Source organism: Hemiscyllium ocellatum, chromosome 4 (genome assembly GCF_020745735.1).
Source record: "Hemiscyllium ocellatum isolate sHemOce1 chromosome 4, sHemOce1.pat.X.cur, whole genome shotgun sequence".
NCBI classification, from domain to species: domain Eukaryota; kingdom Metazoa; phylum Chordata; class Chondrichthyes; order Orectolobiformes; family Hemiscylliidae; genus Hemiscyllium; species Hemiscyllium ocellatum.
The window spans coordinates 36606833-36621570 of record NC_083404.1 but is presented as its reverse complement, the minus strand read 5'-3'; the positions used below and the strand labels follow the sequence as shown (position 1 = coordinate 36621570).

Below are 14738 nucleotides of genomic sequence, written 5' to 3'. Positions count from 1 at the left end.
GTATCAGCAATTACACAAGAGCAACTTCTATCACATAAATGCCCAAAAACAACACAAATGTTAAGTGACATCCAGACTACATTGAAAGCTTTGTGCGGAATCCCCATATTTTATGTACACCAAATTTAGTACAAGAATTAACATGAGATGAATCACATTTTGTAATAAAACCTGCAATATAATTCCAATATAATACAAATTTTAGTATCTTGAAGAAGTTGAAATGTAGCACTACCACGAAGTGGTGGCTAACAAGTTTATAATTATACTTCTGTATAAAGAGTTACTGTCCTCAGTTGTATTATCAAAAAATGTATAAAGGGAATGTGTAAATCATTTATATGAGAGAGAGAGGGAGAGAGAGAGAGAGAGAGAGAAGTACTAAAATTTGCAGTTGTCTGATCCCAAGTTTTGTTTCTCCTCAGTAAAGAAAATTACAAAGCATATCCATAAAAATGCCCCATGGTATGCAATTAAATCTCTCATTGCCTGAACTCCACGTTTGATTTGCTGTAATCAGACATTCATCACTTTCAACAACAAACACCATCTATGTGATGCTGACAAATGTGATATCCTTGCCCACACATCTCAACCTGTTCACTGCCACAGCTGACTATAACATCTTCCTTTCCACTGCCATCCAACTGAATGGAGCTGCTCTCATTTAGCTCCATTCTTATTATCAGAGTGTCAATTCTTTTTTTCCTACCAATGCTCTATCTTGCCAGCAGCCCTCTCAATTCTTTCATTTGTTTGTGAGTTTTGAGAAGATTCAGTTCAGGTTGAGGTTCTGGATGTAAGTTTGCTCGTTGAACTTTCATTTGTTGTTAAATTTAAAAGCTGTTTATCCGAGGTGCATGAACAGAAATCTCTTCCAGTTAAACACTAGAAAGGCTGAAGCTATTGTATTCATCCCTACTCTCAATTTTGTCCCTTAGCTGCAGACACTCTCTCTCGCTCTCTGTCTCTGTCTCTCTCTCTCTCTATCTTCCCCACCGCACCCCCAGCCCCCGCCCCCTCAGACAGCCTCCTGAGGTTGAACTAGTCCAACCACAACCTTGATTTCATATCTGGTTATGAGAGGAGCTCCCTCTGCGTATCCACTGCATCACTGGACCACATATTTCCATCTCCATAATATCATTGGGCTTGACCTCCTGTCTCGGTTCATCCGCTGCTGAAATCCTCAATCATGCTTTCCTTGTCTCCAGAATGATACTTCCAAAGCAATCCTGGCTGCTCTCCTATGATTATACACTCTGTATGCTTGAGATCACCCCTTTTGACCATGTTTTCAAAACTTAAGCTGTAATCTTTGGATTTCCTTTCTTATATCTCCAGCTATTTTCTTTACTCTCTTCCCTTTCGAGCCTGCTGCGATCAATCACTTGCATGATTTTACACCATCTTTTGTGGCTCAGATTTGTTCTATAATTCTCCTTAGCACTTCTAAATGTTTTATTACATTAAAGACACGACTGTTACAACTTCCATAGAGAGTGGCCAAACCTCAAGCCAAAAGAATACACCAAAGTTACAAATTTGATAAATAATTAAGAACCCTTTCAAGGAAGCAACTTCTTACTGCTGTTCCATGTGAAATTGATTTCCTTCATAGTACCCAGTGTACTTCCCGCTTTCCATTCTTCTTTCCCATCGCAGTATGTGGCATTATTTTATGTCAACATATCACAACAACACCTCTATCCAACGTTTGTGTTTAGCATAAGCAATCTCCATTTCTTTGTCTAAGAATTGGCTTTGTCGTTTCACTTCCCCATTTTGCTGCAGCCATTTAGGGTTTACTATGTGAGATGTTGAATATCTGTGATTTGCATGTAATCTGAAAAGTGTGAAAAATAAATTGCTGTTCACTGCTTAAATATCGCGAGCTGAATATGATATTCTTTTAGCTAAGTACTGATTGCTTTTGGAGGATTTTTTGAGGTAAGGCCAATGGAGCTTTCTTACTGTATTCCCAGAAACTCAACACTTTAACTAATTACTCCACACCTACAGCATTCTTCCACCTGTCTCCAGCCCCATTTTACAACAGCCAATTCCAGAACAATTTGCCACTCAGTGGATATGTGCTAAAAGACTGACATCCTTGCACCTGTGCCATCTTCAAAAGGATGCTGTATACTTGGAGAAGCCTGGCGATCCACCACTGCCCCTCATTTAAAGGCACTGCAGCAACAAAACCAAAGAGCTTATGACACATAGCCAGCGAGGCTGAAACTCCTTCACACATACAATCCCCATTCTCACATCCCAGTCACTGCTTATCTATAAGGACACCTTTCCTTAGCTACATCCCATCTAAAACACCATCTCTACGTCATTGCTAATCTTGTTCCCAATATCCACTGAAGACTGGCAACTTGTCATTGTTCTGTAGGGGGCACATCATACACAATCAAGTATTTAGACAATTCTAAACATGAGCTTTTATTTACAGCCTGCAAAAGCAAAAGTGAAATGAACAGAGGCTGCAGTTCACCACCCCAATGCAAAGAAAATGCTGCAAGATCACCAACGACAGTCCATAATGGTCTGCCGTACCCAGCTTTCAAAGGGTGTCATTCAGGTCCAGCCTGCCTTGTAGTGCCTGAAGTAGCCAAGTTCTGTCATGCACAAGGACAGCTTTCTCCTCCCCAACGTCCTCATCCTCCTCCTCAGAAGACTGCTCCAGTTCCTTAGCATCTATCACATCAGGCTGCAATTGTGTGGAGCACAGCATGCCAGGATGACGCAGCACACTCTGCCGTGCTGTACTGGACAATAAATGTCTAAATGCAAAATGTTGCTATGCAGTTCATTATCACAATTTGTTTCCTACTGCCTCTGTGAAGTGCCTTACAGTATTTTAAAGTTGCTTTATAAGTGCAAGTTACTACTGCTGTTGGTGTATGGAGCTATTTGAAGAACAGCAGACGACGTCCTCCACAATTCTGACTGATATTATTCCTTGAGCAACACCAATTCAAAAAAAAACACAGTAGATTACCTGGTCATTTACCTTGCTGTTGGTTGTGGGATCATGCTGTATACGTTTTTGTAGTGATTACACTCAAATCAATTCATTGCATATACAGTGCTTTCAAATGACTGGAGGTCATGAAAAGCATAACATAAATACTATTAATTCACTCACTTGCTTTTGAGCTTGCTGAAGTGACTTTGCACTTTATAGGGAAAAATCTCTCCAAAACCCTGAACAAAATCTGATGCATGTCGATGACAAGGTGTGATATGAACTGAAGCATATAAATCCAGAAAGCTGGTTAAAAATGCTGCTCTTTTTCATTAACTGCTCAACAGCTTTCTACACTATAAACTACTGATAAGTAACAAGTCACAAAAGTTAAAACTGCCTAGAAAATCGTTGAAAGCAAATACAAGGAAGAGTTAAAAATCACATAACATGGTTAGCATAGAAATAAACTCTTCAGTGCAACTAATCCATGCTGAAGTCAATGCCATATGTGAATCTCTCTCATCCTTCTTTATCTTCTCCCATTACTATACCCTATTTTTTCTAGCTAATTATGTTTCTCTAGATTCCCTTAAATACATCTGTGCTGTCATCTCCTGTGTTAGGAGAAAGTGAGGGCTGTAGATGTTGGAGATCAGAGTCGCAAGTGTGGTGGTGGAAAAGCACAGCAGGTCAGGCAGCATTCGAAGAGCAGGAGAATCAACGTTTTGAACATACGGCATTCATCAGGAATGAGGCTTGTGGGCTGGGGGCTGAGAGATAAATGGGAGGGAGGTGGGGTTGGGGGAAGGTAGCTGAGAATACAATAGATGGATGAAGGTGAGGGAGAAGGTGATAGGTTGGAGAGGAGGGTGGAGTGGATAGATGGGAAAGGTGATGGACAGGTCAGGAGGGTGGTGCCACGTTGGAGGCTTGGGACTGGGATAATGGAAAGCAGGGGGGGGGGGGGGCGGAAATGAGGAAACTGTTGAAATCCACATTGATCCCGTGTGGTTGCAGGGTCCCCAGGTGGAATATGAGGCATTCTTCCTCCAGGCATCGGGATGCAAGGGTTTAGTGATGGAGGAGGCCCAGGACCTGCATATTCTTGACTGAGTCGAAGTGTTCAGCCATGGGGCAGTGGGGTTGGTTGATGCGGGTGTCCCAGAGATGTTCTCTGAAACGATTCGCAAGTAGGCATCCTCTCTCCCCGGTGTAGAGGAGACATCGGGTGCAACGGATATAGTAGATTACATTGGTGGAGGAGCAGGTAAATTTTAGTCGGATGTGGAAAGATGAATACTCCTGTGTTAGCCAAGCTCCACATTGCAGCCTCTCTTAAGAAATGTATTTGTGGTTGTCATAGTAATGGCATATAATTCTAATTTTCCCCACACGTCTCTCTGTAATACCCTATGTAAGATTTGCTATTGTATCATTTCCAGAGAATGGGGTCCCAGCCTATTCAATCTTTCCTGCTGGGTACAGCTTCTCAATTCTTGTATCATTTAAATTACTTTAGTGCCTTCACCTCTTTCCAAAACATACAGACAAAATTGTTTGCAATATTAATGAGTGATTGCAGCAAGTTTATATACAAGCTTAATTACCTTCACTGTTGTCCAATTCCCTCTTTTGAAAATAACTCAATTTTCTTTAAAAAAGTAGTTTTATTAAATGCACTTATTAAATCACTTAAACGTTAACTTTTGTTTGATGTTCTTCCCCCTAAGTCTGGAAAATGAGATGGAGACATTGCTGGTAAAATTTTTCTTATGTGTCTCTGATACATAGTCCAGATTTCACTGCAGGAATACACAGATACCATAGTTCGTAGAAAGTTGAGCGAGTCCAGCTAATCAGTTACTGGATCTCTTCATCAATAGTGGCATTTTGAGAGGGTTGTTGACAAGGTATGGGAAATGCTCAACATATTTCAGATTCTCTCTTTCAACAGATAATGAAGGGCAATATATAATTGAACAGGTCTGGGTGAAGATGGGTATTGTTTTGCAACATTCAAGGACAGGCTAAGTATCCTGGATACAGAATTGAAGAGATTGAGGATGGACTACATATCTGGTGCAGAGTGAGCAACAACAATTCAGTCGTACCACACTGCGGGTCTTGGATGTCTATCGTGGTCAGTTTAGTTTGGTACAGAGGCAGCTGAAATTAAAGAGTTTACTGTTTACATGGTATTTAATGCACATGCCTGAAGGCAGTTGATCTTTGATGGAGCAAGAAATTACTGCCAGTGGTTTATTAATAGTATAGGGATTATCACACAGCCTTGAAACCAGTTTGAGTTTGTTCAGACTTCCTGCTCTGGACAGTTGCAGTCATATCATCATGAAGCAGTTGCAGGATTGTGATGAAGTTTCAAGAACATAGAAATCTCTGGAGAACAACTGACTGTCTCATGATTTATTGAGCCATATACTTTAACAGGCCAAAGAATACCAGCACAGATATGATAAGTTGAATAGCCTTTTTCAGTATGTTGTTCTCAACACTTTTCTTGGATTTGTATGGCAACAAAGACAATGTCAGAGGGTCCGCTGGGGTGTCCACAGTGCAAGTTGCATTTGTAAACTCACCCCCAATGATTTCCAAACATGGCCCACAGCTTTCCAAGACAAGTAAAGCTTAATTGTTGCTAATACAGTTGAAACTGCTAGCTATTGGCTTTAAACATTGAGCAGGAAATATACATTTGCATCCACATTTTTTCAAAAACAGTGAATTGCCATTTTTAACTCTAAAGTAGGCACTTGGTTTCATATTGATTAGTGAAAGGCAAGAAGCCATATACAACGGGCAACTCTTCAGATGTCTTTATCCTTAGCTGAGAACAGCATTCCTGCAGGCCTAGAGGCTAGCTCCCCAGTCCACTTAATGTATATAAAGGAAAAGATATTTTATGCAGAAAGGGAAAGAAAAATCAGCAAAAATGCAATTGCTCAAAATCGCAAGAGGGATTTTGTTTCTTTCACAGTTCAAATTAGAATCATGCCCAAAGTAGTTAAATGTAAGAATACATATTCTAAAATACTTGCCAAAAATAAATTATGTAAAATGAGCAGCTATTTTTGAAATATATTTGAAAAAGGTTCAGCCCACTTACCAACCTACTGAGTACACAAACACTCTTCTGAACAGTTTCTCTTGTGACATCAGCCTGCCGAACCTTCAGGGCCTGATGTTAAGAACAATTAAAGCATTTATAGAGACATACACTCAGTGGCATAGTTTTCAGAACATAACTGCATTGAGACAGTGGTAAACATCAGTAAAATATTAACAAGGTGCAATGATTTATTTGTAAACAGCAAACAATTTTTATTTAATACCAATTCAAGGCTATTTCTCCAAATGCAAAGTTCCAACCCTGTACAGAATGCAGACAGGGAAGGTGCAAATAGAGGAGTTGAAACAAATAGGACAAACTTATAAATTCTCTCACCTGTTCAGCATTCTTAGTTATTCAAAAGTTCATTGGATGTCAAGATATCAATACTGTTTTGAGATTTTTATGAATTTTTGTTTCAATGGTAGCCATGTTTTTATGGAATATTGCAATGGTTTTCTAATGGTCTTTCGGAGAGATATTATTTAGATATTTCTGTCAAAGCAGAGGCACATGGATCAAATGACCTCCTCCTATGTTACATCATTCTTTGCCTCTGGGATATTACCGTATTTTCCATTTGCTTACGTGAGATATTGTAGGATATAATCACATGTCCCAATGTCCTGATATGGAAGTATTAAATTGATGGCTATATCAAAGAGCTCACACAGGTACAATAAGCAAAATAGCTTCCTGCTGTCTTAACAGTCTTTAATACCTTTCCTCCCACAGTCCAAAGATGTGCGGGTCAGGTGAATTGGCCAAGCTAAATTGCCCGTAGTGTTAGGTAAGGGGTAAATGTAGGGGTATGGGTGGGTTGCGCTTCGGCGGGTCGGTGTGGACTTGTTGGGCCGAAGGGCCTGTTTCCACACTGTAAGTCTAATCTAATCTAATCAAACTTATCTGCAAGCATTAAACTGTTTTTCACAAAGACAAATTAGATTTGAGAAACACAGACATCTGCTTACATTTTTTTTATCAAATTAACATTACAGAGTTAGCTTCTCCCAGACAGACTGCTCATTGGGGTAGACATGGCCTGCAGCAGTCTAGTTTAGATGTACCTAACACCCGACATCACATCTTTGCCCACAGTTTTGAACATGCATTGGCATGAGACTGAACTGTAGGACTTTCATTAAAAGAGGCTATTTGGGACATAAACCATATGGGACTTTTTGTGGATAAAGATCTGCTTAACTTTATTCATTATCCAGGCTATTCCTAACCCTTTGATTTCTAGTCTACTAAGGAGAAGGTAACTGTTTTCAGAATCCCCAGCTATGGGTTAACCAGTAAAACATCCATCAGCTGACAGTCTGGAAGATCATGATTAGTGCCAACAGACAGGACAGCGACATGAAGAGTAGATGAGGATCTTCAGCCTTAGCATCTCACTTAGGAGAAGGGCAACGGCAAATTCAAAGTTGCATTCTTTCAGCTGCACACTTGTGGTGTGCATTGTATCAGTGCTGTAATGGTGAAATACTGGTGGGGACAAGGATGGTGGTGGCAGACTTCAGTCATAACTCTGCACACAGGTGGGCTCAAGGTTTCTGCACATTGATTGTGTTGAGTTTACGAGGTGGTAGAACAGATCGTTTTAGGTTATGAGCTGCTGTCCTCAATCCAGGGAAGGAGAAGAAAAAGAACCTTAAACACAGCCAACTTTCCATGAACATGTCAGTATACCATCCCTGATTAGTCATTCATTCATCGCAGTCAAAATAGAAAGAACTACAACACAAAGAACTAACTAACTAACTACTAGTCATAAAATGAAACATGGAATGATAGGGACTCTAAACAACTCTACAAGATCAGGGCATAGAACAACCCTCATATCCAGAATGTCAGAATAGTTTTAAAAAGAAAACCTAAGATGATTCAGCACTCAAGCCTTAAAGGAAACTTGATGTAACTGTTCCTAAAGACATGGTGAAGAGGCAAGAACTGGAATATAATCTAGCCGCAGGAACTGTTGATATCCCAGAGAGCAACATTAGCACTAAAAACTCAAAGAAGTGAAAAGATGTTATGAAAATACATTATCTGAGGTGATAGGATTCAATAACTAGAAGAACCAGGACTACTTTGACAACAATAATCAAGACACAGACAAGCTTCTGGATGAAGTGTACAGCACTCACAGATCTGACAAGAAATGATCAGCGAGGAATGCCAAACCAAGAAAAATGAATAACTGGTGTTGGAAAACAAGTCCAATGAACTCCAAGCAGCTCCTAAACAAAAAAAACTTAAAAGTCTCAACAGATAGATCTGCAGACAGTTTATGACCCTAAAACCAATGATGTGACATCCATCCTCTCAGCAGTTGGCAATCAGCCACTAATAAATAGGAATGAGGTCCTCTATAGTTGGGCAGATCACTCTGGCAATCTCTGAAACAAACAATCCATGAATGCAATGATTGCACTTACTCATTTCCACAACACTACACTCTTTCACAATGGGCTCCGGTGTTACAGTGGTGGTGTCTCTACCTCAGAAACAAAAGGCCTGGGTTCAGGTTCTTCATGTTTCAGAAGTGCATTATAACTTTTCTGAATAGGTTGATTATAAACAGCTACATTTTGGAAGAACTTTCTCTTAATCATTCTCAAAGATCACAAAGCAGTTTTCTATGCATAAGCTGGCATCTGCCTTTGGAATCCCACTGGGGGTATTGAGGGATTTGTATGATTTAGAAACTCACTGGGGTTTTCTACATAATCAACAATCAGACTATTCTCCAAGACTGTCTAGATGACCCCATAACTTATGCCTACAAACAAAACAGGAGCAAGACCACCTGAACCAATTATCATGAAATATTACTTTTAACAGTAGGAAGAACTTATTTTCTTAATTTTTTTTCACTCTTTTCATTGACCCTGTGACTACCATCTTTGCAGCATGTAAAATTGAAGGAAAGTCCTATGAAAAGAAAAATTACTTCCATGCATGTTCATTGATCTGATCAAGGTTTTTGACACAATAAACCAGGAAGATCTATGGAATGCTTTGTGCAAATATGGCTGTTCTGAAAAGGTCAGTGTCATTCACTTGTTTCCTAATGACATGATAGCCATCGTGATGCAAAGTGGTATGACATTGAATGCCTTTCTTGTCACCAACAGCAAGAAGCAAGGCTGTGTATTGGCTCCAGTGCGTTTGTTGTATACTTCTCAGCCATGCTCCACAATGCATTCATGACACAAGGACACATTCAATTCAGAACAGATAGCAAACTTTTCAACTTATAGAGGCTCAAAGGTTTCACAAAGGTTACTGAACATCAATCAAGTGAAAAACTATTTGGGAACAACTGCACTCTCATAACTAATACTCAAAAGGCCATTCAGACGCTGCTTGTTTAGCTTCAGAACATTATGACTTGACAGTCAGGTAAAGTCTGAAGATGTTTTATCTTGTATCGAACTGCCCCGGTCATGTACGCCAAGATCAGAGTCACTGCCTTTGACATTAACTCTAACCCCTGTTTAGCACCAATGTTTTCCTCTCATGGGAGACATTAGGTTGGATAATAAAATCAACCATCACCAGGCAAAAGCAAGATCAGTATTTATAAAACTGTAGGTTTTATAGCATGGAAACAGACCCTTTGGTCCAACGAGTCCATGTCGACCATGTTCCCAAAATAAACTAGTCCCACTTGCCTGCATTTGCTCCAAATCCTTCCAAACCTTTCACATTCGAGTACTTATCCAAATGCAATTTAAATGCTGTTACTGTATCTGCCACTTCATTTGGCAGTTCATTCCATATACAAACCACTCTCTATGTAAAAATGTTACCTCTTGTGTCCTTTTTAAAATGTTCTCCTCTCACCTTTAAAATATGTTCTCCAGTTTTGAATATATTTTGTAAATAGCATGGATACTGCCTTACTCCACTCATCACTGCCTGTCTCTCAAAAAAACTCATTTATTCCTATTCTTTGTGTTCAGTCTGCCCACCAGTTCTCTATCTATGCCACTATAACTGCCCCTAATCCCATGCACTTTTAAGTGTGCATGCTATCTCTCATGTGGAACCTTAATGAAAGCTTTCTGTAAGTCCAAATAAACCTTACCCACCACCTCCCCCTTGTCAACTCTAGTAGTTTTATCATCAAAAGGTTCCAGGAGAAGATAAATCCATGCTGACTTTTGTTCAATCCTGTTAGTAATATCCAAGCATTCTGCTATTAAATCTTCTAAAATGGTCTAGCATTTTCCCTATTACCCATGTCACATTAACTGCTTTATAATTCCCTGTTTGCTCTTTACCTCCTGTTGAACAGTGGGATTACATTAGCTTCCCTTTAATCCAAACAGAATCTTGATAATGACCACCAATGCATCCACTATTTCTAAAGGCCACTTTCTGAAGTATTCTGGAGTGTAGATTATTGGACCCTGGGAATTTATAGGCCTTTAATATTATCCATTTCCCCACAGATACTGATTTCCTTTAGCTCTCCCCCTCACAAGAAAGGGGAAGTATAATACATTCTCATATACTTGCATTGTTCAGATGAGAAATTATGTGCAATGAGTTTAATCAACAGTTTTAGTCTTCCGTTCCCAGCTGGTCAGGAGCACTTATCTGGCTGTGAACACAATTCATTAAAGTTATTTTTTATTGAAGGAAAATTTACCTTGGCTTCAATCTGTCGATAGCAGGAAACACCATAAACCGTTTTTCGATTTCCACTCCTTGGAGGCAAATGAAAATAAATGGTGTCTGAGGAAGGAGAAAATCAAAAACGTAAAATCATAGAAAAGAGCTGAAAATATGAGACATGTGAATAAAGCACTTCTGATACACTGAGAGCTTAAATGGTAAGTTGAAATGATCAACAAATAACTGAAAGGTACAAATACTAAATTAAGTGACAATAGCATAAAAAATGATATTTACAAACAATTGTCACAACATTTATACACAACATTTGTTATAATTGCAATTAATGTCACTACTTGATAAGTCAGATCCTAGAATGAAACCCGGCTTGACAGATCATATCTTCTTTTGTATTTTAATGTGGTCATTCAATGATATGCAAGTACACGAGGCTGCAGATTCTTCAGCAAGAAAATAGAACTTTATTACATAAAAAGAAATATGATGAAATAAAACAAACAAGCCACAGAAATAAAGGACACCATTTGAAAGGTTTTAAAACATACAGTCATACAAAATTCTCAATTATTCCAAACAGCAACACTTTACAGCATCAAATCCACAGAGATTATCTCTCCAACTCAAATCTTTAGCTTGACTCAATTGGTTCATCCAGTTTTCTTTTCTAAAAGGTCTGAAGATGTCTTGCATAAAAACTCACAAAACTGAAAGCTTGTACTTGCTTAGTTTTTTAATAATCTAATTTTCAAGCCAACTTGGAAGTTACTGATGCTAACGTTCTGCTATGGTAACTTATTTATTTCGTAGGAGAAAGGATATATATTGTGCTTCAGATCACAGTCAAGCATCCTCTAACCAGTAATCACTTGAAAATTCTCATTATCTCAATATTAAATGACTATCCCTTATCCTTTATCTGTGACCCCTGGTTCAGTCTAGCACTTATCTGTCTAGTTCTGTTATAACTTTAAAGGTTTCTATAAGAACTTCTCTCACTTTTTAAACTTCAGTGAATATAGTCCTAATTGATCCGGTCTCCCTTCATAGACAGTCCTGCCATCTCAGGAACCAGTCTGGTAAATCTCTATTGCAATCCCTCCATGGCTAGAACATTCTTCCTTAGGTATGGAGAACAATACTGCATATAGTACTCCAGGAGCAGTCTCACCAACGTCTTGTAAAATTACAGCATAACATCCCTGCTCCTGTACTCAAATCTTCTCAATAATGAATACCTACAAACCATTTGTCTTCTTCACTGTCTGCTACACCTGCTCTTCAGAGGATCAGCATGGACTCAAAGGGCCAAATGGCCTGCTTCTATACTGTAGAGTAATCCCTGTAGAGTTCATGATTCCAGGAATACTATTGTGAATAACTAACCTCCTGACTCAAGATGTATCTACATCTACAACACACAAATCCGGAGTGTGATGGAATTTACCCCATTTGACGGGGAGCGGCACAGTGGCTCAGTGGTTAGCACTGCTGCCTCACAGCGACAGGGACCCAGGTTTGATTCCTGCCTTGGGTGACTATCTGTTTGCACATTCTACCCATGTCTGCGTGGGCTTCTTCTGGGTGCTCCAGTTTCCTACCACAATCCAAAAGATGTGCATGTCAGGTGAATTGGCCATGTTGGATTGCCTTCAGTGTTAGGTGCATTCGTCAGGGATAAATATAGGATTGGGGAATGGGTCTGGGTGGGCCAAAGGGCTTGTTTCCATACTGGAGGGAATCTAATTTAATCTAATCTTGACTGGATGGCTGCAGCTTCATGGAAAAGTACAGCACAGAACAAATCCTTTGGCCCACGATGTTGTGCCGAGGATTATTCCTAATCTAAAACAAAATAATCTAACTTACACACATGCCAATTCACTGCTGTCCATGTGTATGTCCAGCAGTTGCTTAAATGTCCCCAATGACTCTACTTCCACCATCACTAATGGCAACGCATTCCATGCATTCGCAACTCTCTGCGTAAAGAACCTACCTCTGATGTCTCCTTTATACCTGCTTTCTAATATCTTAAAACTATGACCCCTCATGCCAGTCAGCCCTGTCCTGGGGAAAAATGTCTGACTATTGATTCTATCCATGCCTCTCAATACCTTGTATACCTCGATCAGGTGACTTCTCTTCCTCCTTCTCCCCAGAGAGAAAAGTCCAAGCTTAATCAACCTCTTTTTGTAAGACAAGCCCTCCAGTCCAGGTAGCATCCAGGTAAACCTTCTTTGCACCCTCTCCAAAGCCGCCGTATCTCTCCTATAATAGGGCAACCAGAACGAAATACAATATTCCCAGGTGGTCTCACCAGGGTTTTATAAAGCTGCAGCAAAACCTCATGGCTCTTAAACTCGATCCCCCTGTTATTGAAAGTCAGAACGCCATATGCTTTCTTAACACCCCATCCACTTGGGTGGCAACTTTGAGGGATCTGTGCACTTGAACTCCAAGATCCCTTTGTTCCTCCACACTGCCAAGAATCCTGTCTTTAATCCTATATTCAGCATTCAAGTTAGACTTTCCAAAATGCATCACTTCACATTTATCCAGGTTGAACTCCATCTGGCATTTCTCAGCCCAGCTCTGCATCCTGTCAACGTCGTGCTGCAATCTGCTATAGCCTTCGATATCACCTCCAAACTTTGTGTCATGGGCAAATTTACTAACCCACCCCTCAACCTCCTCATCCAAGTAGTTTATAAAAACTACAAAGAGGAGAGGCCCAAGAACAGAGCCCTGCCGGACACGACTCACTGCTGACCTCCAGGCAGAATACTTTCCATCTATAACCACTCTCTGCCTTCTGACAGCCAACCAATTCTGAATCCAGACAGCCAAATCTCCTATACCTCCTAACTTTATGAATGAACCTACCATCGGGAACCTTGTCAAATGCCTTGCTGAAGTCCAAATATACCACATCCACTGCTCGACCTTCATCGACCTGTCTCATCACCTCCTCAAAGAACACAATAAGATTTATGAGGCATGTCCTGCCCCTCACAAAGCCATGATGACTTCTATTTGTCACTTTATGCTTTTCCAAATAGTCATAAATCCTATCCCTCAGAATTCTTTCCAAAACCTTGCTGACCACAGACGTAAGACTGACTGGTCTGTAATTGCCAAGGATTTCCCTATTCCCCTTCTTGAAAAGAGGAACAACGTTTGCCTCTTACCAATCCTCTGGTACAACTCCCATGGAGAGTTATTAAGCCAGCGGCTTAGTAACCTCCTTTCTCACTTCGCAGAGCAACTTAGGATAAATCTGGTCTGGCCATAGGGACTTATCAGTCTTAATGTTTGCCAAAATTTCCAGCACATCAACTTCATCAATTTTGATATGTTCAAGCCTGTTTCTCAGCTTCTCAAAGTTCTCATTCACAACAAGGTCCCTTTCCTTGTTCAACAACACTTAAGAAGCTTGATACCATCCAGTCCATTTGATTGACACTAAATCCACAAGCATTCCCTCCCTCTGACACCAATGCTCAGTAGTAGCACTGTATATTACCTACAGGGATCAACTACAGAAATTCACCAAAGATCCTTAGATGGCACCTTACAAACTCACGACTACGTCCTCAGACAGCACCTTCCAAACCCATGATTACTTCCATTTGGAAGGACAAGAAAAACAGATATATGAGAATTCCACCACCTGCAAGTTCCCCTCCCAGTCACTCACCTCCCTTCAGTGTCACTGGTTCAAAATCCTAGAATTCCCTTCCTAAGGGCATTGTGGGTCAATCTACAGCACATGAGCTGCTGCAGTTCAAGAAGGCATCTTACCACCATCTTCTCAAGGGTATCTAGGAATTGACAATAAATCTGGACAGAAGGCAACACCCATGTCCCATGAATGAATAATTTAATAAACTAACCACATGGCCTTATATTTGCAAAGGGACAACAATGGCTAATCCACTTAGCTTGCACATCCATGGTCACTACTGGGTAATTTAG

At 40.1% G+C, this 14738-nt stretch overlaps 1 protein-coding gene across 1 annotated transcript in view; it reads right to left on the bottom strand.

Annotated features, from left to right (window-relative positions):
• The window catches only part of avl9 (AVL9 homolog (S. cerevisiase)), a 90395-nt gene that overhangs the window by 64620 nt on the left and 11037 nt on the right, over nucleotides 1-14738 (bottom strand). The window contains exons 3-4 of the mRNA XM_060822927.1: nucleotides 10777-10862; nucleotides 6108-6179 (exon numbers count right to left, since the gene is read on the bottom strand). Coding sequence (XP_060678910.1) covers nucleotides 6108-6179; nucleotides 10777-10862 — 158 coding nt within the window. The remainder of the gene's footprint in view (nucleotides 1-6107; nucleotides 6180-10776; nucleotides 10863-14738) is intronic.